The 25,222-nt window shown below is 38.4% G+C and overlaps 1 protein-coding gene across 5 annotated transcripts in view; it reads right to left on the bottom strand.

The window, feature by feature from the left end:
• FAR2 (fatty acyl-CoA reductase 2) overlaps nucleotides 1-25,222 on the bottom strand; it is a 138,087-nt gene that overhangs the window by 23,376 nt on the left and 89,489 nt on the right. For all 5 annotated transcript variants that reach the window (XM_048955556.1, XM_048955535.1, XM_048955526.1 and 2 more), the window contains 6 exons: nucleotides 15,174-15,349; nucleotides 12,306-12,485; nucleotides 6,851-7,028; nucleotides 5,593-5,637; nucleotides 3,080-3,198; nucleotides 625-692 (listed from right to left, as the gene is read on the bottom strand). In XM_048955556.1, the coding sequence (XP_048811513.1) occupies nucleotides 625-692; nucleotides 3,080-3,198; nucleotides 5,593-5,637; nucleotides 6,851-7,028; nucleotides 12,306-12,485; nucleotides 15,174-15,349 (766 nt within the window). The remainder of the gene's footprint in view (nucleotides 1-624; nucleotides 693-3,079; nucleotides 3,199-5,592; nucleotides 5,638-6,850; nucleotides 7,029-12,305; nucleotides 12,486-15,173; nucleotides 15,350-25,222) is intronic.

The following is a 25,222-nucleotide window of genomic DNA, read 5'->3' as shown; positions in this document are numbered from 1 at the left end:
TCTTTCATTGGCAACATTTACTATCAAAAGGCATATTCATCATTTTGAGGTTTCCCTTCTCAGGTATCTATAACGATATCTATTTAAACTATTCTGCACAGAGTGAAGAGGAAAGGCTACCGTCTCAATATTCTTGTCTTATGATTTCTGAAGGTTAGAGCTTCCTTTATAAGGATGTAAGATTAGATCTCAAGGTTCCCCATGTGATTTCAAAGTACAAAAAAAAACCCTCTAAAAACCATCCCAAATCCAACAACCCCCAGCAATCAGAAAAGGAAGATTACTACTTACAGCTATGTAGAGTTGTTTCTTCTAGAACTAAGGGACTGGTTCTCTATTCACTTTTCCACCATGTTAATATCTCAGTTCAGCAAAGCATGTACTTTGTGGGGCTGCTACGTGATTATGCTCACAGTGAAAATCAAATAAATGCTTTCCTGAGCTGAATGCTCATCACTGGGAACTTTTGCTCCTGGGACCCTCACTAACTACAGTTGGGCCTCTCACATACAGTTTGAATGACAGAAGTTGAATGTTACTTAAATGTAGGAAAGCACCTTTTCAAAGCTTGGCCAAGTAATGCTTTTGATAGTTGACATAATTCCGGTTTTAAATAGATCTTACCCATTTCTCCCCAGAAGAAAGGATTGATTCCGCCTGTTGTACAGTTGTACACCAACATGTTTTTTGGTCTGGAAAAGAGAAAGAAATATTGTTTTCACATGTGAAGAAAAGCACCCAAAGATTTATTAATGGAGTATGAACACTAACAGCCCAAGAAACAATAATATTAGCTCATTAAAAAAATGCAGAGGAGGTAATTTTTCATAACTATGAAAATACAGTATAAATTGTGAAGCTTTAAACAGATTCATTCAGATACTGGAGAGCAAATGAAGCTGTTAAAGACAGATGAGTCTTAAGATGAATCAGCCATAGCTGATCACTTAGCAAAAACTATTAAAACAATAAGGAAAACATGCAAACTAACAACTGTAAGATTTTTTAAGTTTTTTTTTTAGCATACTGAATGTTAGCCCAAGCCAACATCAGTGACAATCTGTATATTTTCCAATAATTTACTTAATACATGTGATCTGTACTGCTTTGAACTCTATTTGCCAAGGTGATGATTAAAAGTCAATCAATTTCAGCAACATTTCCATTTTAGTACCAAATAAAGCTTTCCTGTTTTTTTGTGTGGAACTAAGCACAGATCGTGGAGTTTTATGTCTTGCTTTGATATAGGTCAAGGATTAGTCAAACGGATTTTTTAATCTAAATCTGCTTTGCCAATGGTGCAAGAAACACTATGAATATAGCAGTTTTTTACTCTACATTAGCAGCTGCAGCCAATATGCTAAAAGAGGTGAGATGTGGCCTTGAATAGGACTCAGCAACTCATCCTTTCTAGGTTGTCTGTGGTGCTCATAGCCTGGATGTGCTGCCTATATGGAAACTCTTTTCAAAACTTCCATGAATGAAGATACCAGGAGACAGAACTCCTGAAACAGGAAATCTCACACATTAACATTTGACAACTGCATTTGGCTACTGAGCAGATTTATATATATATATTTTAATTAACGCTTTGAAATCATGTCATTTAATTGTTCAATACTACTTGAAATATAGTAGACTTCTAGGGATGATTAAGACTAACAAACATGTTGAGCTCTGAAATTATGGTCTATAACTTTGAATTACTAAGCAGAAATGCAATGATGTCTTAAACATAAGACGGTCTTTCTGTGCACTTCTGGATTGCAGAACTCAATATTCACAACTGGTGCATGACTAAATCCATAATATGAGACCATATAAAAATGCAGCTAGTGCTGAGCCACACAACAGTCTCATACAAACTGTGCTGATGCAAAAGCACAGACGTTCACTTACACCAGTGGGTACAAGCTCATTAAAGATGAATAAAGAAGACTTTTGCATCTTTCCAGCATCCAGTAAAGAGGATCTATCTTTTGTTGTTTTTCCATTCTCCACACTCCAGCTGAGTGAGTGTTGTTGGTCAAGTGTAGAGTTTTGTAGGGTTTCTACACTATGTAGTGCAGATTGCAATTCTCTGCTAAGATTCAGAATCTAATTTCTGCTAGTAATGAATGTCATCTGCCCTGAAGGACACTCACTTTCTATTTCTAATTAGATGATTTGAGAAAATTAAAGCCATACACACTATCCTTCGTGACAGCATTTACATGTGAAACTCAGTGAAAACAAATTTACAGAAGTCTCAGGATATTATGTTTTGTCTTACAGCTTACTAACCTTGGGGTCTTGCCCAGCAAGACAAAGCTTTAAATCAAGTTCTGCAACTGCTCATTTAGCCTAACAAATATTTGCACAGGATCAAAATTAAAAAACGTGTGTATTTTGCCAATAAACTGTTACAAATAATGGCATTTCTCTGACTATAGCCAGACCCAGGATGTCTATGGTGCTGATAAACTTTTCAACAGCGTATGCTTTTCTTCTTCTTCAGCTTTTTGGATGGGATGTAACCCTCAATCTGGAGGCTTTAATGGGCAAGTGTGTAGATCTTAAAATGTTAGTGTAATTTACATATACCCTTCTCGATGAAGCAAAGAATAGGGATTTTATATCATCTTCCCTATCGTATGAGCTTACAATATATTGGAGCAGTATTTTTCAATGAAAATATACAGAGCATTTTTACCAAGAAAACTCTAGAAGCCAACTGAAAAGCAACTCAATATAGCTGCATGAGGAGACAAAAAAAAAAAAAAGGCTACTAAGATATTGCAGTACAAATTCTAAACTTCATAAAAGTAACTTCCAGGAGAGACCTGTCAAAGGAGCTTACATTTTACTGAGAAACAAGTATGGCCTGCAGATTGAGAGGTTGCCTAACACTAAAATCTGCCTTAAGTACTTCCACTCTGCTCCTCATTCTTGCCAGCTGTGGGCAAGGAAATGTGAATCAGATAATGAGCCAACATGGCTCTTATGCAGGCTTTCAGTTAGCTTCTCTTTAGGTTCTCTTTAAAGTCCAGAGCCAAGCAATATATGCTCCAGCCTAGCAGAAACAGGAGTGCCTTCCCACCTGTGCACAGCAGTGTACCACCCAGCCGCAAGGGTGAGGTTGATGACAACGTCAACTGGAATCATATCAGCCACGGCTTCGTTGTTAGCAATGACAGTCCTTAGAATCCCCTTTCCTGCCTGTGGGACAAAGAAAAGCAGTCACTGACAGTAAGCTACTGCAAGATTTCATTGGCTTAGAGCATGGGCAGAACTTAACTTTAGCATTTTTCAAGCACCTGCTACAGAAGCTGGCTGGTTTCTGTTAAAACAAACATGGATCTCATATGCATCTCACTGTTCGGTATTTTCACAGAAAGCCTGAAGCATGATGACATGTGCTGCACACAATGAAAAAATCAATGACTTTTAGTTAACTCAATGTAAAAGGAATGCACTCAATGTAAAATTGAATATACTGAAATAAAATTTCCACTGAAGTTCCATTTTCTTAAATGAACCAGGCAGACAGAGGTCTGAATGTCTTTTAAAGATAGTAGTTGATTTGGAAATGAAGCTGATAACCATTTTTAAAAGTTTACTGCTTTCCTTTGGATATATTCATACTTTACTCTTTTCCAGAGCTCTGCCTGTTACAGACAAGTACACAGGTAAGACGTGGCCCATGCCCTGAAGCTTCCCAGTTTAAAAGGAAACTCAGGAAATTAATATGAAAATACAAAAGAGAAGGCAAGAACTGTAAGATCTTTGCTTTTGCTAAAAGTGCATTTGTCAGGGGCTAGCTCCCCAAAATACATATTTTTAAACTGAATGCTTATAAAGGAGTTTCCCTAATGACCAGTTTTTGGAGGTTCCACAGGAGAGACATGGCTGGGAGAGACTAAAAGGAACAGATGGAAATGTGGCAGCCTTAATCAAACAGGACAATTTGTAAATAAAGAAAATTTGTGATGAAATGACAGAACATGGAACAAAGCAATTTAAAAAAGAAATCTCAACAGGAAAGCAAAGGTTGCATTTATCTAGTACATGGGAAATAAAATGTGATTGAGTTTGATGTAGAAACTGAAAACTTCCTGAAATAAGCTATGAGGAAAAGAGCACAAGTGAAGAAAAGAAGTAAAAAACCTCTAACAATTTAGTTCAGTGTTAATTTGAGGGAGATACACAGGTAGAAGGACAGATGATATACACCAAAGACCCAAGAATATTTATAAAAATCAGAGCAGAGGAAATTTTATAGCAACTTAACTAACTAACTAACTCTTGCAAGTTAGGTTTCACCATGGAACCTGAAAATTTCCTGTTCAATCATGAAATAGTTCTCCAGCTTTGAAAGATCAAGTTTTACTACTAAAACTAAATAGGAAGTGCCTGGTTGTGCAAAACAGTCACCTGAAATCTAAATGAAAAGAAAGGTGTGATGAAAAAACATTTAAGACCTGATATTACCTTGTAAATCATGTCATTTTTGACTGCACTGTAAAAGGGTCCATCACATCCCCTGTTTGGGAGGTGTTTATATGGGTTATTTTGTTCTCTTTTTCTTCCTTTATACAATTAGATGGGTTTGTTTTATTTCACAGCTTGCAAGTAGGATACTGCTTATGACACTGATTTGATCTTCATGAGTTAAGGCTCCTGAGCATCTTACTGTTGGTGCAGCTGGCAGAGATACATGCAACCATGCAAGCTTTCCCACATGATTCCAAACACACTCCTCAAACCCATGGTGTGCAGTTAACTTCTGCTGTACTAACCTGAACCACAGTTATGATTAGACATTAAAACCTTAACGTGCAACATGACTATGATGGTACTTTTGTTGTTGTTCCTACTGCTGTCTTTTCAAGGGAAATTGCAAGCAATTAAAAAGACCCAAAGCAGCCAGTCAAGCCCTGCTGTAAATTTTCAGCTGCTGTGAATATATGCCCACTAGAGAACACTGTGTGATCAATTATCCCATTTTAATAGGCAGACTAAAGATCTTTCCGAGGTCGGGATTCAAAACCAATAAGTTTAATGGATGTGCTGCAAACATCTATATTCAGAGCAGCATATGATGATTATATACACATAAATGAATTGGATGTTTAGTATATTGTGTATATAGTAGAGAGTTTAATGTTGTAAATTACTTCCAACATTGGAAAGCTTGGAATTTCTTTATCATATCAGCTTGATTTCTATTAGTGCTTGCTGACTTTTTTTCCTCTTTAGTGAGATGGAAAGTCAGGAAATTGAGATTCTGTTACATGATTCAATCTCTGCCACTTGTGAATTACACCTATTTTCAGGGATGCATTTTATGCCACTTCTCACAAAATTTTCTAAAACCCTGAAAACTACAGTTCACAATGCAACATGCATACTCTTTCAAAATGTCCTGTTCTGAGTACAGCTTAGATGTTATGTGCCATGGGCATGTGGATTCATGGCAGGAGCATGACCTCTTTCAACCAAATTCAGGAAGTTTCTATAATCTTTTTTGCACACAGTTTCACAATGGGGCTTTAGAGTGTCTTTAGTAGCTAACTCCACTTTAAGAGAACATTAAACAGTAACTAAACATACCGCAACAAATATTCCACTTGTCCCATTGAAGCTGTCAATCCAACCCTGCAAAAAAAGGATGATAGGTTGCTTATACAGGTTTCAAAATGCTGAAAGGGCAATAGTGCTAAGGTTTAAATTGAGAAGGAATGAGAAAATAGTTAAGACAGCTACCAACCCATCTGGGACAGTTGTCAGGAAGATAACCAGAATGAAAATATGCTTTGCATGATACCTCATACTATCTACCCATTAACAACACAACCAAACCATGTTTTTAGAAACCACTCCTTTCCTAAAGTAACTCAGCTACAGAAAGAAACCCTGGCTTTAAAGCACTACAGTGTCTTGGTGCTGTCATACTTAATAAAAACCGTCAGCATGTTGCGTATCCAATAACACAGATGCCACTGAAACTAATCCGATTACTTCAACTAATTTTTAAAGTTAGGAGGAAAAGATACCAACTCTACTTTTGAATCCCATCCTACTCCAAGCCAGAGAAACTTTCCTGTGTGGGACAGAAGTTAAAGCAGTGAAAGGCTGCATGACCCAAGGTGATTTATGATGCCTAGCAGAATTAATTCCATCTTTCTGAGATGAAGAGGCTGTCCCAGAGCTGTGGCTGTATATCAACCATCTCTGGCACACTTCAAGCTCTATGAAAGGCGAAGGTGACTTTATGTTGCCTTTCTAATTTGGCTGCAATATTAGGGTACATTTAGCCTAGAGAGTTGTTTCAGTCCAAAAGTACAGCTGCATTTAATTGCTGTGTGGCTGACACATTTTGTCTGCAACAGGCTCGTACAAGTGTGAATCCAGTGAATTCAACAACTACTGAAGTAAGATAAAAATACTAGTAGCTGAACATGACCTGGGTGCTTATCAGGACCGTAATAATAGGATGGATAGATCATGGAAAGACTTGAACCAGAATGCATCAGGAATGTTCTAACAAGTGTTACACCAACAAGCACAGAAACTCTCCTGTGTGGCTGCCCGGGCACTATCCTCTGCATATAAGATTGTAAATTGCAAGTCCAGCATCTTGCATCAATGTTATTCTATCTCTTTTTTTTAAATATGCTCCTTCCACTCATAGACAAAAGTATTTCCAGAGATGTTAAAAACTTGCTGTTCTACTTCAGCATAGGTTCCCTACCTCTCTCACATGCTTTCCTTAAACTGGAACACTTGTTTCTCAAGAGGATACTGGCAGAGTGTATGCAGCTGCATTAAAGTATTCTCAGTAGGGAATTGCTGTGGATGTAATGCTTACTGGAAAAGGCTCATGCCAACTAGCTCCCACGATGGACGGCCTAATGATAGCGATGTTCAAATTTCCTTTCTCTTGCTGAATTAGGTATTCAGACAAGGCTTTGGTGTAGGTGTAAGTGTTGGGCCAGTCCCCAAGAAGCTTGGGTGTGATGTCTTGAATGATAGATTCATCCAACCACCTATAAAAAACAAGAAGAAGGATGTATACATAGGTAAGAAAAGACCAGTTATGACAGGAATCCTCTCCTGAAACAAAGGATAAGTAAGTCAAAGCCATATAACACAAAGCAAGAAGTGACAAGATTTGGATTTAGTTTAATAGCTCTGTAGGATAAAGTTACTTTTGTCTAGGAAGTACAAAATCATCCTGTTGAACATCCTGCTGGGATGTCCAGCTGAGCTACAGATGTCTATGCTATTTCATTGTGAAGCAGTCTCATTTGCTTTATGTTTCTCTGCAGTCTGTTTTCTAGCTGTAACTGGTCTACAATTAGTCTGATGGAGCCTTCCAGTCTGATACTCTGGCTAGATAGCAGTCATGCTCAGTCAGCAGACTCTGTATATACACCCATGTATAATTCAGGCTATTCTTGGTAACCTTGAGTTACTAAACTGAAAAGATTTCAAAAGTTGTAATTGCATACTGCAGCAATAATATTCCACTTGCGCGATTTACAGTGTTAGATGTTCTTTTCTACTGGTTTTCCACTGGCTTGTTCACACAGAAAATTAGGAAATTGCCAGTGTTAGCTACTTTTAATAGAAAAAAGTAGAGAAAAAAAAAAAAAACAACAAACATGACATCCACCAAGTAATCTTAGTAAGGTAATCAGGTAGTGATGCATGCACCTTTAAAAATGTGGCCCTTACCACTGCAGTGCTGCAGTGAGAATCTAAGACTCAAAAGGCTTCCTCCTGGCACACCAGCAGTGCTTCCCTGGTCCTGCCAGAATTACAGGAACTGGCTGTACTTCCAGAGCCCTCACACACTGCTGCCAATCCAGGACAGATTTTCAACAGTCTGATGCTGCACCACAGAATCAAAGATTAACTCCCATAATCCAATTTGTAATTAAGTCAATGGACTTACAGTTCAGACTAACTGCATGTACCTTTCACAGGGGCATTGCAAGGATACTGTTGTCTGCAGATCCTCATTTCACCCCTCCTTATCTTGAATTTCAGACGGTAATGAGGTGGAGATTGTCGTGCCTGGCAAATTACTTGATCACATCAACTTGGATGTGCAAATACCTGATCATGGCACAGTGCTTTTCAGATGGCTCTGACTATATACAGCTTACTATACTGCATCAAGATTTTTGTGTGAGAAAACACTGAATCATTGTAACTGTCAAACAGTGTCCAAAGAAGGGTTGATTTCAGTCAATCTTTAAGTTTTAGAACTAGTTAAAAATAATCTGTCATTTTTAGCATCTAGAAATCAAACTTATACAACTGAAAAAAACACCAACCTCTGCAGGCAGAAATATTTTCCTTTGAAACCATTATTACCATGTCTCAGAAATAAGGCAGAAAAATTGAGCATAAGAAAAGTTAAACTAAACTGAACTAAACTATGGGGCTATAAGTAGCACACAATACTGGCTCAATTTACAAAGCCTGTTTAGACAATCACAGCCTCTTCAGGGCCACAGCTAAACTGACATTGTCTAAATCTGTCAAGCAATTAATTAATTGTCTTCCAAAAGGAGAAATCTATTTCTGCAGTGCCCGGAGGAAGACTAGAATGAGTCAGGAGCTCAGATAGAGCTGAATATGAGGTTGTTTTTTTGTTTTTGTATAAATACATACACATATTTAAAACAAGACATACAGGTTAGGAGTCCTCAGAAAGCAAAAACAGGTGTAGAAGAAGCAATTTCTCCTTTCCCTCATCCTTCCAGACAAGCTTCTGCATTAAGTGTTCACCACTAGGAGCATGCTTATGTGTGCCCCAAGAGCACTGTCCTACCAGGTGATTTGATCTGCCAGCATTGCAATCACAGACGTGCTGAGCTGACAGTTCAGCAAGGCAAACTGTTTTCAGTCCTTCAATGACCTACTTTGAAGAATCTGAAATTCTAAATCATAAAGCAACTGCTTTTGCTCACTGCTGCAATTGCTCCATAGAACAAAAGAAATACTGATAAAAAAATAAGTAGCCTCTTCTTCCACCACAAACAAGCACTAAATAACTCTATCATAGGAAAACATAGTTTACTGTGTTAATCACTTTCCGTTAATACGACACTCTCTTGTAAGTGGTGACAGACCTACATTTTCTGCAATACAATAATAATAACAGTTTTACTTCAGCCCACACTTCACTGTGTGCTGTGTTCCTTACCTCAGCATACCCTTCAAAGCTGATTTCCTTCAGCTTCAGATTAAGGCAAAGTTTGCTTGATGTGTCAGATTATATGTTTCCCCTAATGGCCTGACAGCACTTAGAAGAATGACTTCTGATTTGCTCAGATTAAGCCCGAAGTTTTACATGCAGGTAAAGTATAAAAATATAAGAAAGCAGGGATATAACAGCAGCAAAAGAACAGAAAAAGTAACAGTTGGAATTCTACATGGATTTCACCTGAATACAGAATCATAAGTAGATACCAATCATATGGCCAAAAATAACACTGAACTTAGTCCAGTTGTGGGATCACAGTTTCTGCTGCATTCTCTTCTACTTGAACTTTCTCAATGAGTTAAAAATTCACACTGCACAGCACTTGTTCTGTACTGCCCTTCTCTTCCTTATCTTACCTCCTAACATCCCAGGGAGCTTCTGCTTCCTGCTCCTCCATGCATCTCCCTCATACACTGCCTTTGATTTTCAATTTCTAAACCAATTACCCTGAAGGCAGTTATTTTCACTGAGGCCCACCTTAATTCAATGCCTTTGAGGGCTGTGATTGTCTTCACACTGAGCCATCATACTTGCACCTGCAAACACTGTAAAGAAACAGATACTGTTCTAGCTGAGGGCATGCTGTGAATTTTATCTCAGTAGAAGTACCAGAAGGTGGTTAACTTCTGGAGTAAAAACACAGGAAAAACTGTAAAACAAACCGAAAATCCAAGCAAAAAGCAAGGAAAAAAAGTCTCTTATAACATGACTAAGAAACAACAACCAAACATACTACAAAGAAAAACACGTTGAAGAACTTATTTGAGACCCCAACCTCTGTCACTCAACCCGTCTTTTAAATATCTTTCTCTTTGCTATGTATATAAACTACAATAAATTAATTCTTACTATCTTATCTGAAGCAGCTGAAGTAGCAACCTCTGGGTTAGCTAGGCAATTCTACATGTTAAAGATTAATGTTCAGAATGGTTTGCTGGAGTCTTTTTATCTGAGCCATCAACACTAATTGTTTCTGAAGTCACAAGTGGTGGTAAGCTTTTAGGAGCAGTGATATATAATATTGACAGTGATGAACTCCATTGGACATTATAAAACCAAGTCACCAGGCAAAAGTTGCAGCTGAGCTTCCCTGCAGATAAATGTAAGGTAATGTATTTAGAGAAAAGCAAGCTAAACTGTTCTTAGAGGTTGCTGAACTCAGGGCTGGCAGCCACCACTCAGCAAAAGCTCTTGGGAGCACAGCTGAGAGTTCCACGTTAGCCCTGAATAGGGCAAATGCTGCATATACTCCTGTGCTATAACTTCAGGACATGAAATGAAACCATGAGGATGGCACTTTGAAACAGATAAAAGAAAGCTCATCTTCACACTGTAGTTAGTAGAATTTGAGAACTTATTACCATAGAGGAGTTGCAGAAGCAGAGTACCAGAAATTTCAAAAAGGGATTAAAAAAATTAATGAATTCAAAAATGGAATTAAAAATAATAGGATGCAACACCCTTCTTGCAATGAGGAATGTTACATCAGATTACAATGAGCTTGCTGCACAGAAGACCAACCGTATCCTGGACTGCACCGGAAGAGGGGTGCCAGCAGCGCAATGGAGGTGATTGTCCCTCTCTACTCTGCCCTCATGAGGCCCCATCTGGAGTGCTGCATCTAGGTCTGCGGTCCCCAACACAAGGAAAGATTCCAGGTTTTTGGAGAGGATCCAGAAGTGCCACAGAGATCATCAGAGGGCTGGAGCACCTCTTCCAGGAAGACAGGCTGAAGAAGCTGGGTTTGTTCAGTCTGGAGGTGAGAAGGCTCCAGGGACACCTCATTATAGTCTTCCAGTATTTAAAGGGAGATTATAAACAGGAAGAAAACTAGCTTTTTACATGGGTAGATACTAATAGGACAAAGGGGAATGGGCTGGGGGGATTGGAACCTGATGATCCTTGAAGTCCCTTACAACCCAAGTCATTCTATGATTCTGTGATTCATTGGTTCTGGTTTCTGGGAGACTACACGGTGAATGCATCACTGTGCCCCGGCCTGTCCAGTTACCTTGAAAGCTTTGCCACTGTTGAGGGCAATGTAGTGGGCCAGGCAGTCCAACACTAATGTAATAAGGCATTTCTTACATATTTATCGTGCTCTGATAAATGACAAATAACTATTAACTGGAAGTAAACACATCCAAGACCAGGGTTACTGGAAGAACTGAAAAAGAAAACACTGATTTTTACTAAGTTTTGTGGAGTAGCACTTTGTAAAATTATTTCTTTTGGCAAGAATCAAGAAGAAAGAATTTATACCAGCTCTCTGGGTTGGTAGTTCATAGGTTAGTTGCTTATATCACACAGATGGAATAACACTGTTAAATAAATGAAAACAAAGTTACATCTGTAGGAAAATTTTAAAGATAAGGCTTCCTGGGACTTTTATCAGCACATTTTGTTATTTTTAGTAATTAGTCTTCATTTTGGCAAATGAAATTAAACATACCTTTTTGTTGTTTCATCAAATTCCTAAATATTCACTGTGATTGAACTGTGGTTCTCAACAGAGAACAGTCCTGCTTCTGTGGATGGCCTAGCAGCTTATTTGAAGAGAGTTATCCTGAGGAAAGTAGCCCTTACAGGGTGAACTCAGCAGCCTTGGCTGCAGCCCTTGGGGGCTCTGTATCTCTTGGCAACATTTCCAAATTGTTTCTAAAGCAACCTATTTCTGACTAATATCTGTATTGCTCCAGCTTAGCATAGCAGAATTTTTGTACTACGTAGAAACAATGCTGATAATCTGGAGAGAAAAAAAAGTGATTATAAGGTATACAGAAACTTTCAGATCTCACTAAGCTAGCAACAGGGCTGAGTACTGCAGAAAGCAGCAGTACAACTTCATTCCTGGTAGCAATGCACTCATGTATAATTTAGCGCTGGACTCTAATGAAATCACTACGTCTTTTTAGAAATGGTGTGTGAAAAAATGTAGGAGTAACTGAAATGACAGACTTATCAAGTATGTTTTATGTTGCTTTATAATTCTTTTGTATTTGGGAAAGTATTGGTAAGCTCAGCCAAATGAGTAGTTTCTACTTACTCTACTAAATCAAAAAGCTTCTTGGGTTCAGCTGGAGGTGGGTAGATGATTTCATCTATGCACTTCCGCACACAGTTTGCATAGGCAGTGGAGATGTGGATGAAAGCTTCCAGCTTCTGCATCTGCTGGGCCAGTTCTAGAAGCCTCTGTGTGCCCATTGCATTCAGTTGCAAGGCATGTCTAAAGAGGGCAGGGAAAGAAACAAAATGCATTTCACTGGGAAGAATTTATCAAATCCAAACCCTTCTTCCTGATAAATAAAAAACAAATACGGGAAGGGGTCACAAGTAACAGCACATTTGACTAGAATGTGTTCAAACAAAATCATTATAAATGGTGTAGCAGCTTGACAGCTGCTGGTCACAATGCTGATCTTTTCATTCACAATGTGGTTTTATTTGTTCTCAAAGTTGTTTTTCTAAACTCCAGTCATATTCTTTATCACCACTGAGGGCTGGCCTAGGTTTCATTATGGTTTTACCAGTTTGTATGTAGCATATGCTCCCATTGCACTGAAAGGAGTTGGAAGTGTCTAACAGCAACATCTAAAATAACCTTCAGAGAGATCCACTGATCTAGCCACAGGATGCAACTGAAATATTTTTACTCAGTTTGAAGGTTCACAGGTAACATTTCAGTAACATGTCTAAGTCTGACATACTACTTGCCACCTTCTCTTGGAACAAATATTTCCAATATACATGACCACTGAGTTGCTGTAATTTCTTTGGTCTGCACTCAGCTTTCTCCTTAGGTGGCCATTGCTAAACCAGACACATGCAAGGGTTCAGCAAAGAGTCCTTGAGCCCAGAAATACAGGTTGATACTGAAAGAGGCCACAATGAGAGATAACAAATTCTCAAGGAATGGGGAAAAGATTGATTAAAAAAGAAGACAGAAAGCATCCTGGCTAACAAGTCTGACCTTGAAGGATCCACACTGCATACTTGCTATATCTCAGTGAAGAAACACTCAACTTTGTTGCACTTTCCCATACAGAATGGAAAAGGCTAAGGAATTTGCAATCTGTTCAGCCCTGAATTAGAAGGTTTCAACACAACAAACATAAGAGACTATGTATAATGTTGTCCAGTAAAGGGTACGCTAAAGAAATTAATTATACAGTCACTGAAGTGAAACTGTAAATAGTCCAGATGAATGAAGGCAGAAGCTAAGGGTATGATTAATGTTTGGATCACAGTATCTCAACCCAGAGATACCAATTTTAATAACATGGTGCTATTAAGTGATAGTATTTTGTTTAAATAGATTTCTATTTTCTCGTCACTTGTTTCTCTTGTAGAATATTAGAATATTTCTACTTTAGTTTCCTTTCACATTGAAGTTGCTTTTTCATGTACATTTCTATTGCACTGTAATCTTTCTAAGATGGGATGAATACAATTGCACTCCAAGTGCAGACTCAGCATGAATTCCTAATGGGAAAGAGTTCCTTTATCCTTGTATGGGAATATTATCCGTGGCTCTTTAGTTTTTTTATTTTTTACAGGTTTTTTTTTTCAATTTATATTAAAACTGCATCTACTAATATTTCAATATAACAGTTTCTCAGATTTCTGCCCTCAATAACTGCATCTGGAGAATTCCCTAATTCCTCCATATTGATGCCAATAATTCATTTAGTCACTACTTTTCTAGTATCTTGATAACACTGCCTTTGTATCACATTGAACTTGCTTCTCATTCAGACAAGGCTCATTTCCATCTAACATCTTCAAACATTTTGTCATTTAATCATAGTGAATTTTGCTTGTTTTCATATGGAGATTTTGACAGATCAGATACAATCAGTCTTCAGATAGCCTCTACACTGCCTCGAAGCAGAGGACTATTTAAGCTTTTTCTTTTAATTTCCTTCTAGCTATCTCCCTTATTAAAAGTTGTAGTTTCTCTTTGATGTTATATGTCACTGTGGTGTATTTTTGTAGTATAATCATTCCTCTATCAATTCAAGAACATTTATGGATATTAATGTAGAATAGTGCTTTGCTCGTTACAGCTTGAGATGCTTTTATAAATGGAATTGCTTCCTTTCTGTTGGATTCTCTAATTAGTTGCAAAAAGCAGCTACTTATGGTGTACAGGGTGGCTATCTATTTAGCCTGCAAAGGAGCAAATGAAGACAGAATATCAATAATTGTGTTTTCTATTCTCATGGCTGTAGGATTTTTCATGAAACTGGGAAGATCTGGCAATCCAAATCAGCCACCTCAGCTTTGCTGATCTAAATTATTTGCACAGAAGCACTTACATATCCCATTTATTATGCTTACTTTTTCTTTTTTAATGGAAAGCCTTCTCTGAAAAGGCTGTCCCAAGGGAGCTGTTTCAGAAATTGTGTATCTATTTTGAACAGTTAATTACTCTGAATATTGGGTATTTTAAATCTTGTGAAAGGCTATTTTGTTAAACATAATCTTATTTCCCTCTTCAGTTATTCATTGACAAATAAAGGCCATTAACACTAACTAGCTTTAGAGATACACATAACACAATTTCGTTTCAAGCTGTCTCCAGCTAGTTCTGCCAAAACATTTCCCTCTTGTTCTAAAACACTTTTCTCTACACATTTTAGGTCATTATTTACTCTCTTACTATTTTACAATCCAAGCTTGTCATATTTCCTTCTGTTCCCATGGAAATCTGCCAAGTTACTTCACTTCTGAAGTACACACGTACATGACATTTTTAGAGCATTTAGGAAATGTACGATAAGTGCAGGACTACATGCTGCATGAAAATCTAAACAAAGATTATTGCAGCTATTCAAGAGACGTACTGAATACTGTAATATGAACCACTGTGCATTCTGAATAATGATTAGCAAACACAGAAAGCAGAACATACTTTAGGGGTTCATCAAAGCGTACTGTTGCTGCACAGTGGAAGACAATATTGACCCGGGTCAGAAGCTCCTCCTCATCTTCAGCACTGATGGCCAACTTGGGCTGAGTGAGTTCAGCATTAATAGGCTTAATCTTCTCATGGAAATTAGGGCAATCTTCTCGAACCCTGTCAAAGACCTTGAAGCACAGAGATAATGTACAGAATTAGGCTATTGAAATCACTTTGATTAGTAGCCAGTCTGATTTTGTCAGGCAATGATATTGACATGAAAGAGAATTCCCCCTCCCCATTCTTTCAGAGATGACAAAATAGTTAATTCACATGTTTCCTTCCAACGAAAAACTTCACAGGAAAGCAAAGAAACCAAAAAAAAATTGCAGGAGGGAATGCAGTGCCTTGAAGAGATGAATGAATCTTATCTAAACCACTCATTTCTTGGGGCAGCCACTGAAATTTCTGTATCTCCACATCTCCTTGCAACCAGTTTTTATTTGACCTCAGGGACAACCACAAACCACAAAGGAAGCTAAGGAGGAGGAGGGCAGAATTTGGAGTTGGGAAGCCTATGAACTATTTGTTCCATACATTTTCTTCATTGCTCTACAGACGGCTTGAGAATAGAAGATCATGCTCCAGCTCATCCTCTTCCTTAAATGCCATTTTCCAATTTGCACTCTTCATTCATTAAAATAAGTACCATGGGAGTTCTCCTTGGTATGCAAAAAAGGGAACAGTGAGAAACCATACTGCTCAAGTTGAATGACTGGACAAATGTGCAGCTAGCTGGCCTTTCAAGTCATTTTTTTTTATGACTGTTTCATTAGCTCTTTCAAACGCTCATTTTCTTTCCAATCTTTTGCAGAATGACAAGACTATACATTCCATTCAGTAAAAAGATTCCTACATTTTCGTACACTGTCTGCTGGATGACTGGTCCAAAATTAGCATTGATCCAAGAGAGCAGGTACCCTGCAAGATAACTATGAACAGCCTTTCTGAAAGGAATAGGAAACCAGTACTGTTATCACATGAAAAGCGCCCATGTAAAAATGGCAATTTTCTCAGTTCCCATTTTTACTTTGTAAATTAATTACACTTTAATCATTAGCTCTGAGTCACTGATAAGGTTCTGGGTGAGGTTCTGCTTGATACCTGAAAACAGGCAGCTACTACAAGTTCCGCTTGGTAACCCTTTATTTGGTTAACCTCAAAGGCAAAAGTGTAGAATCTTGAATTTCAAAGGATTATGTGAATTTGTTACAGTACAATTTGAAAAAATCATTGAATTTTGAATTGAGCAAAACTATAAATGTCTGTTCTAAAGGTTTTGTGTTTCCAGCTAGCATCATTTTATTTGAACAACTACAACTGAAATAATAGTAACAGTTAAGACCTCCATTTTGGGGGCAGAGAGCCAACAACAATAAGGGCAGAAAGAATAACAAGAATAGAGAGTGAGTGGAATCTGGCTCTATATATAGAGTCTAGTTTTCAAAGGATAACCACATTTCAAAGGTAATCAGCCCACAGACAGAAATGACTAAGTGCTGGGACAAATCACTGGTGGAAGCTGTGGGATACCGCTTTGGATACATTTATGAACTGCCAAGATAAGCACTGCCAGGAAAGGCAGGAAATAGCTAGGTCTGTTTCAGGGTAAGAAGATGGACCAGCTGACTTTTCAGTAGCTCTGATTTATTTGGTTGTTTCCTCTGCGGCATAACTTACTCACTAGTAATATTGAGTTTGCAAATCTCTTTACTATTACTGTCTCGTTTTCCTGGAGATTGTCTTAATTTTGATCTCTCCAGTGCCTATGGAAGAGTTCTCAGAAGATGTAAGACTGAAGTAATCTTTTAAGAATTTTAAGAACAATTGCTTGTTTGTTTGTTTTATTGCGAAGAAAGTAAAAAACTCCTCTCAGTAAGAATTACTAAGTACCTGTTTTACTCTGGCAAAAATAATGCAAAGGTAAAGAAAGAATATATCAGCCCTTCCTCTATTTCAGTCATAGTGTATATAAACAGACGAGTATTTCTGCAGGGCCAACTTGATTCAAATTCAGACTGATATATTCTGCCTAAACCCATCTCCTCCGCTTGCAGGTAATATCCTCTTCCATTTCTGAGCATTCTGTTCGGTGTTGTCTACTACTACACATTACTCAAAAACTATAGTTTCACTCCCTCCAATGATTAACTGAATTCCACTGGAGGAATAAGTCATTTTCTAAATGGAAGCTCACAAATCAGCACACCCTTTGGAAACCTTCTGGATCACAAGAACATTCAGTTCATTAAACAGGAGCAGCTGTTTAATCAAAGTCTATTGCCTCTTTTATGAAATCTGAAGGTTTCAGACTTGTCAGTACTTCACAGGAAAGTGCAAGAAGATTTAAGGACGAGACAAATGCAGCTTATTCTATGCTTCCTCCTGTAGCTGAAGGAATGCCTAACATAAAGATGATGCTGATTCTACAGTTTAGCAATAAAATAATCTCTAAATTCTCATTAATTCACAAAGACAATGTACAATAAATCCCTAATAACTTCATAAGGCCTTAGCATTGTTCTGTCTTTCCTTTTTGGAAGCTGTCTGTCCATCCAAGATAGATTTCAGGGATAGAAGTAGGCTGGTATACTGCACTGATGGGTTTGTGTGAAAATTCTACCCAAGTCAGAAATAATGCAGAAGTGATACACTGTGACAATTATAGTGAGGAAAAAATGTTTGATCATCTATGTCCAGTACTAAGTAAGTGGAGCAAAATCAGTAATACCGCATTCTGCCTTCCTGAGTATTCCAGCACATTCCAATGGCAACACCACAGCCTTGTACGAAAGGGAATAAACAAATCACTGCAGAAAGACAGCTGCTATTTTCACTTTAATCCTCAAAAAAAGGACTCAGGTTCTGCAGAGTGTTTGTACTGCTATTAACAGAGGAGAATTTCACTCTGGAATTTGCTGATTTTTTCTTATTTTATAGTTATACAGTTAGGCAGTTCCCATTTATGAAAGTAATATCTGATTTCAATTTACACTGTCAACCTCTTGTTGTGAAAACAACACTTCCAGAATTAATCTCAATATTATATGAGTGTTTTTGACGAGTCTCTCTTTCCTCACTTCTGCTCACTTAAGCTATGGCATCTGTAATTCTCTCTGCCCTTAAATTAAAGAATTTATAGTTGAAAGTGATTTCTGCCCATCAGTCTTTCATTCAGGACTTTTTAATACCACAAAAACCTTCCAAGAAAGGATAAACTGCACATCTTTGGAAGGAGCACAGCTGAAAGATAAAAGAACAATCAAACAATGTAAAATGCCAAGGGCTTAGCTTCTTCCGTAGGAGACATTTTCAGTGAAGACAAAATAATTTGAGAAAAACATATAAGTTTGGTAAAAATCAGTATCTTATGACAGCTTTTTAAAGAAGCCATGGTAGTCCTCCTTTTAGTGGGGCACCACAGTCTTCAGCAAGGAAGAATTAAGAAAGGCCAACTTTCTGCAGCAGGCGCTATGCAGCATGGCATTTCATTAAGGAATACATGCGGGAGAGAAAACAATACTCCTATTTGCTCAGTAATGCTAACGCTTTCCTGAGCTCTCCTCTGATGTGAAAGATGAATCTTCCAAAGCTTTGAATACATATGCTGTGACCCAGCAGTGCTGAAGATCAGCTACTGCTCTCCATCAACCTACTCAAGATCCCTTACTCTGAGAACACTTGTTGGCATTAACAGCTCTTTTAGGAGCCTATTAAAGGCCAAGTTCATGCTTGCTCACTGGCAGGATCAAGGTCAGGTGTCTAACTAACTGAAGGTGGCTGACCCAGAAAGCACAAAGATTTAAAAAATGGCCTAGAAAGGTTACTTTCTCTTTTCTCCCATGACATGAAAACAATTTTGAGGCATTCAAATTACAGTATGTTAACCAGATGTCAGTGTTTTTATTTTTTCTTCTCCCTTTTTCTTATTTTTCTGAGAAAGATCAATGCAATATGGTGAATAGTGGGGCCAAGCGTTTAACAGAATACCAGCCTTCTCTAAAAGGATTACCAGAACTTGTTAATTTGCATGATAATATGCAGATTTTACGGCATTACAGTATGAGAACACTCAAAATGGAGGAAAATTAGGCAATTCCACAAACTGCATCATAGATATGAGGTATTGCTGAGAGGATTAAGGTTGAAAGAGATCAATTAAAAACAATAACAGACAGCAAGAAATAAAACAAAGCAGAAAGCTTCCATCTTCTCAGACAAATAGAAGGGATTGCTTAGCATAATTCAGGAGAATATAAGTATTAATTACTTCTGTAAAAGGAAATATATTTTTGCATTTTTGGCACCAATGAATAAGGGTCTGCATGCTACACTCATGAGTTTATTCCAGTGAAGTGGCCCAGTAATTCACAGCTGCTATGATGGTGGCATTGCTAGGAAAATGTTGCTCATGAAGTCCATATTTCACTGGCCTGAACAGATGGAAGTCAGGAGGTGCCAAATCTGGTCTACACAGTGGGTGTAGTAGGATGGTCCTGGTGTTATCATGTTACAAGAGAAGGGTTGCTTTCTTCTTTTGTCTGATTCTGGAAATTCGAACCTTCCACTTAGTCAGTGTCATGTTGTAGTGGTCAAAGTTCACAATTTATCCAGGTTCCAGGATATCCAGAAGGATCAACTCTTTCCTATACCAAAGGCAGTGCACATCACTTTGCCCACTGAAGACTTTATCTTAAACTTCTTCCTTGATGGAAAATTCACGTTTCCACTCCATGGACTGCTGTTCTAACTCCAGTTCATAGTGGTAACGTGATGTCTTGTCACTGGTAATGATACAATTTAGGCAATTGTCACCTTCTGCATCGTGTTGATTCAATAGGTCCGGACAAACATGCAGATGATGTTCTTTCTGCTCGTGTGAGCATTTGTGGCACCCAGCTGGTGCAAATTTTGTCATATTCCAACACTGCCACCATCATTTCCAAAGCTGAAACCAATATTCAGATTTGTACACAGTTTCCTGGTTGTAATCTGTTGATTCCTGTGGACAAGCAGATTGAAATGCTCTTCGTTTCTTATTGTGACTTCTGCATGTGGCTGTCTGGAATGTGGCTTGTCTTTCTTGTCACTGTTGCCACTGTTGAAACATATGTACCATCCACTGTCTCTCACTGTGCCAACATCCACTATGTAGTCTCCACGGATGTTCAGCAACCATCAATTAATATCAATGGATGCCATTTTTCTGCGTGGAGAAATTCAATGACACACCTTTGCTTCATACGCACTTCTATGGCAGACACCATTTTGTCAGACTGCCTCACTGCTGCCATTCATCACAGAGCAACAAAATTTAACAGAATACTGGCAGGAAGATTCAACCACATACCACCAACATCCACATCTGATGTCGTGAGCTAACATAATAAAATAGAAGATATTACTTTTGAAGCATCTCATGTACATAGATTAACACCCTAGTGCAGAAATTCTTCTCTGATTTCAGTAGTAGCATCTTAAATGGACATGAGTGACCAGCATGAATATAACCACCTGAAGGTAGCAAGGGCATGAAAATAGCTATTCAGAAGCCTAATTTCTGCACTTTCGGTCTGACAAAACAGCTTATCAAATACATCCCGGCTTACCACTGATGAAAGTCCTCCAACAGGTTCTTGAATGTACATGGCTACTTTTAGAATTGCCACAGCAGCAAATCTGAGAAATAACATAGTTGTTTCCTGACATAGAGTAATTAGCTTGCAATTAATTTTTAGCCTGGTACATTTCTAGCAGTAAGCACAAGGATTGTTCAGTCAAGAAATGTGTGAAAATCCAGCTCAAGTAGCATTAATCAGGATAGTCCCTTTTTTTCCCTTGCACACTCTCTGCCTCAGGAAGTTGCTTCTAAGTATGGTTCTTCTCAAGGCAAGTAAATCATAATTCATCTAATCAGTTAGAAAGTATACAGCAGGGTGCTCCTCATTATAAGAAATCAAAAGCCTTATGCTTCAATTTAGAGTTATTATGTTCCCCTGAGAAGAGCTCATGTAGTGGAAATACAGCATTCATGACCAACATCTAGTACACAAAAGCTGATTATTTAAAGATAAAGACAACATTAACAAAAACTTTACAGACAGTAAATATGAATATAGCTCAGCTAAGGTTAATGTGATAGCCAGCTATTTAGGATGTGTTTGCATTTTTAAATGGCCAATTACCTTGAAAACTGGCTGCTGACAAAGTAGGCTTTTTTCCAGTATAAATATTCAGATTACGTCAGCAAATCTTTAACTAGCTCTTTCCAAGACAGGCATGGTAGACAGGACTATTAGGGACTTGACAGACATGTCTGTAGACTATAGTACCACCATGTAGGTGGGTGGACAAGTCACAGAGAATACGGATCTTTTTAAAATTCACTGTAGACATTTCTTGTACCCCTGAATAAGTAGATAAGTATCACTGTCAGAATTTGATGGCATGTTTGACATTTTACACCGGGAAAGAATTAAGCACAGAGAAGGAGAATTGTAACACTTCAAACCTTTCCTACAGGATCAGTTTAATACAGTTCTTCCCACACATTTTCCAGAACTGTTTTCCTTCTCATTCCTCCTCCACAGTAGCTATGACCCAGTGATGTGAGGAGAAAGGTGCAAGGAGAGTCAGATATCAAAGAATGACAAGAGCGTGTGGCTGTGTCTTGAGTCTCATCCATTTCCCCTTCTCAGTTTCCGCCACATAGAATTCACAACCAGTTACACAGAGAATTGATGTATTCACTTGAAAGCATTAATAGGTAAAAGTTATAAAGATACAGGATGTTAATCTGCTTTTCCTTACCTACTGACTAAATTACAGATCTTTGAAGTTTCACTGACAGATTTACTTGGGCACCATGAAACTTCAGGAGTGTTTGTTGGTCCCCAAAGACCAAACAGCCAGGAGCAAAGCTGTGCCGAACACAGATGCCTACTTCTTGGAGAGATGACATTGTAACATTTCAAAATACTTAAGATCAAGTTGATTTTTAAAAGTCTACGGAGATGGGTGTATCTAAGAGCTAGACAGAACAAGGCTGAGGGGAGACCTTATTGCTCTCTTCAAATATCTCAAAGGTGACTGCAGTGAGAGTGGGGTTGGTGTCTTCTCACTGGTGACAGGTGACAGGATGAGGGAAAATGGCCTCAAGTTGCGCCAGGGTAAGTTTAGGTTGGATATTAGGAAAAACTTCTTTACAGAAAGGGTTGTTAAACACTGGAATAGGCTCCCCAGGGAGGTGGTTGAGTCACCATCTCTGGATGTGTTTAAAAACCATTTGGATGTGGTGCTCAAGGACATGATTTAGCAGAGGGGTGTTAGATAGGGTAGTATGGTTAGGTTGTGGTTGGACTCGATGATCTTTAAGGTCTTTTCCAACCTGAGCAATTCTATGATTCTATGATTCTAAAACATGCTATGTACAGAGATGTGGAATTCTGATGTACCTCCCCTATGAATATATAGGATTCACCCGTATAGTCATGTCACTGGTGTGGTGCAGGCTTTTGGATAAGTGAGGATCACACGTAGCCAGCAGCTGCAAAGAATACTGTCAGACACAACTCCCTTACACATGAAGAATTGTGGGGAGAACCAGGTCAGTTACAGGTATAGACAAATACACATCTGGCTGGCCAGGTATACTTGGCTCAATAGATCACAAAGAAGATAAGATGATGCAGTAAAGCCTTACAAATGAGTGAGCTGCAGTCCTGGCAACAGGGAAGTCACTCAGCCGTTAAGTTCCAGAGAAGTGAGTGATATGAAAAAGAGACTAAATGCAGCATGATGAAATCTTCAGCCAGCTGTGAAAAAGCTGACCTAGCACAATGCAATCAGCTGACAGGCTGTACTCTGCACAGCAGTCGTTGTTTATACAAACGGTCATGCCATCTGATGACTAGAACTGGCTGAGCTTCACAGCAGGCCTAGGTTCTGCCTTCTGGTGTTTCCATACAGCAGATGACACAGACACTCACAGTTCATTGTGCTGCTTTTTAGCGAAAACAGACGTCTGCCAAAAAAAACAGTGAGTGATCCCCACATCCAGGCAACCTTATCTCAGTTAGACTCTCTAGGTACTCCTCCTTCTACTGTAACACTGTTCCTAAAAAGGACAATCACATTGGTTGCCCCACATGTATTTCAGACAGCTAGCACATAACCTGTACTAAGACATAAAACTGGCATGCAATTCAGAATCTGGTTTCAAGGACAAGTGCACAGATGCTCTAAGTAAATCTGGGAGAGCTGGGATACGTAACCGTGACCATGTACCCCACAAATGCAGCAGTTGTGTCAACACAGGGTGAATGTCCTGCACTTCTATGTCCACTTCCTTAAGATCTCTGACCTCTTCCCTTCCTCTTCTAGAGGAGAGATGCCACCATGAAGAACACAACATTAAAATCATAAAATCATTTCAGTTGGAAGGGACCTATGAAGGCCATCTAGTCCAACTCCCTTACAATGAACAGGGACACCTACAGATAGATCAAGTTGCTCAGAGCCCTGGTCAAATCTGTTCATTTAAGTGTAATCATGTGAGTATTTTAACATCGTCATAGAAACATTACATGCAATACATATAGTAAGCAAAAAAAATTTAAAAATAGGAGTGGAACATTTTTGGGAGATGACCAGAAGATAATCAAATTTATGAGACTAAAAGCAGGAACATATAGAAAGTGGATGCAATTGTGAAAAAGAGAGTGTAGTGAAGAAGAAAATAGTTGATACTTTCTTAAAGATGATGAAATGATGGCTTAACCATTATAAACTGATTTTCTGTAGTGTTATTATTCCAAGCAAGCAAGAAATTAGAGAGTTACAAATAATTCTTAATTTCCATCCAAAGAAAGTTCAGATTAAAGAATTAAAACTTTCCTTAAGAAGATGGAACCATCTGTCAAAATAGTGTTCAGTTACTTGCAACGCCAAGTGGCTCTACTAGCACTTGTAGCAGAGATACAATGTAATTAATGACTCTGATTATAGAATCATAGAATCAATTGAATTGGAAGGGACCCTTAAAGGTCATCTAGTCCAACCCTCCCAGCTAGATCAGGTTGTTCCATCAATCTTGACCTTGAGTGTCTCCAGGGATGGGGAATCCACTACCTTTCTGGGCAATCTGTTCCAGTCCCTCATCACCCTTATCATAAAAAACTTTCCTCAGATTCAGTCTTAATCTCCCCTGTTTTAGTTTGAAACCATTTCCCATTGTCTTGTCACAACAGACCCTGCTGGAGAGTCTGTTCCCTTCTTTCTTACTATTACTTCTTATTATGGCCAATTCTCAGAAGACTCCATGGAAATATCTCAGAAATGGTTGCAGAATCACACATGCAAACCTGACAGCTGAATTCACATCTCAGAAATTTACTCTCAGTCCAACCTCTCAGCACATCATATAAAATATGGACTGGTTTCTGTATATGAGACCTCCTTCTGACCGTGCTTGGTTTGTCCATAATAAATGCTGCTAAAATTCACCTCTTCCTGGAATGGATATAAATAACTGTAACAAATTATCCTGATATAAAGAAAAGGCAAATTTAGCCTATGAAGTCCATACCAGACCTTTGACACATGCACTCCTTTTTCCAGTATCTGGGGTCTCATAAAGCAGAAGGTGTACTCTTACTTCAGAATAAAGACACCAGTGGCTAGGAAGGCCAGTTACTGCCCGCATGTAATAGTAACACCCTTTTCAGGAGTCAGTGCCACTCACTTCCCAGTACAAAGATCAGAGTGTTGCCGCAGATGGCTCAGCAACACCATGTGAGAATTTTCTTCCTTTCTTTTGCAATCCCAATTGTACACCTGACTATAATGCTTTAACAGCACTGATGGCAAGAGACAAGCCAGCTCATGTTTCAAATGATCTGCAAGATTTTTCATGTGTAAGTAAAAGATGAAAATGAATCACAGAGTCATAGAATCACCAAAGTTTGGAAAAAACCTCCAAGATCATCTAGTCAAACACCTAT

This window comes from Lagopus muta, chromosome 1 (genome assembly GCF_023343835.1).
Source record: "Lagopus muta isolate bLagMut1 chromosome 1, bLagMut1 primary, whole genome shotgun sequence".
Lineage (NCBI taxonomy): Eukaryota > Metazoa > Chordata > Aves > Galliformes > Phasianidae > Lagopus > Lagopus muta.
This window is presented reverse-complemented; position numbering and strand designations above follow the sequence as displayed.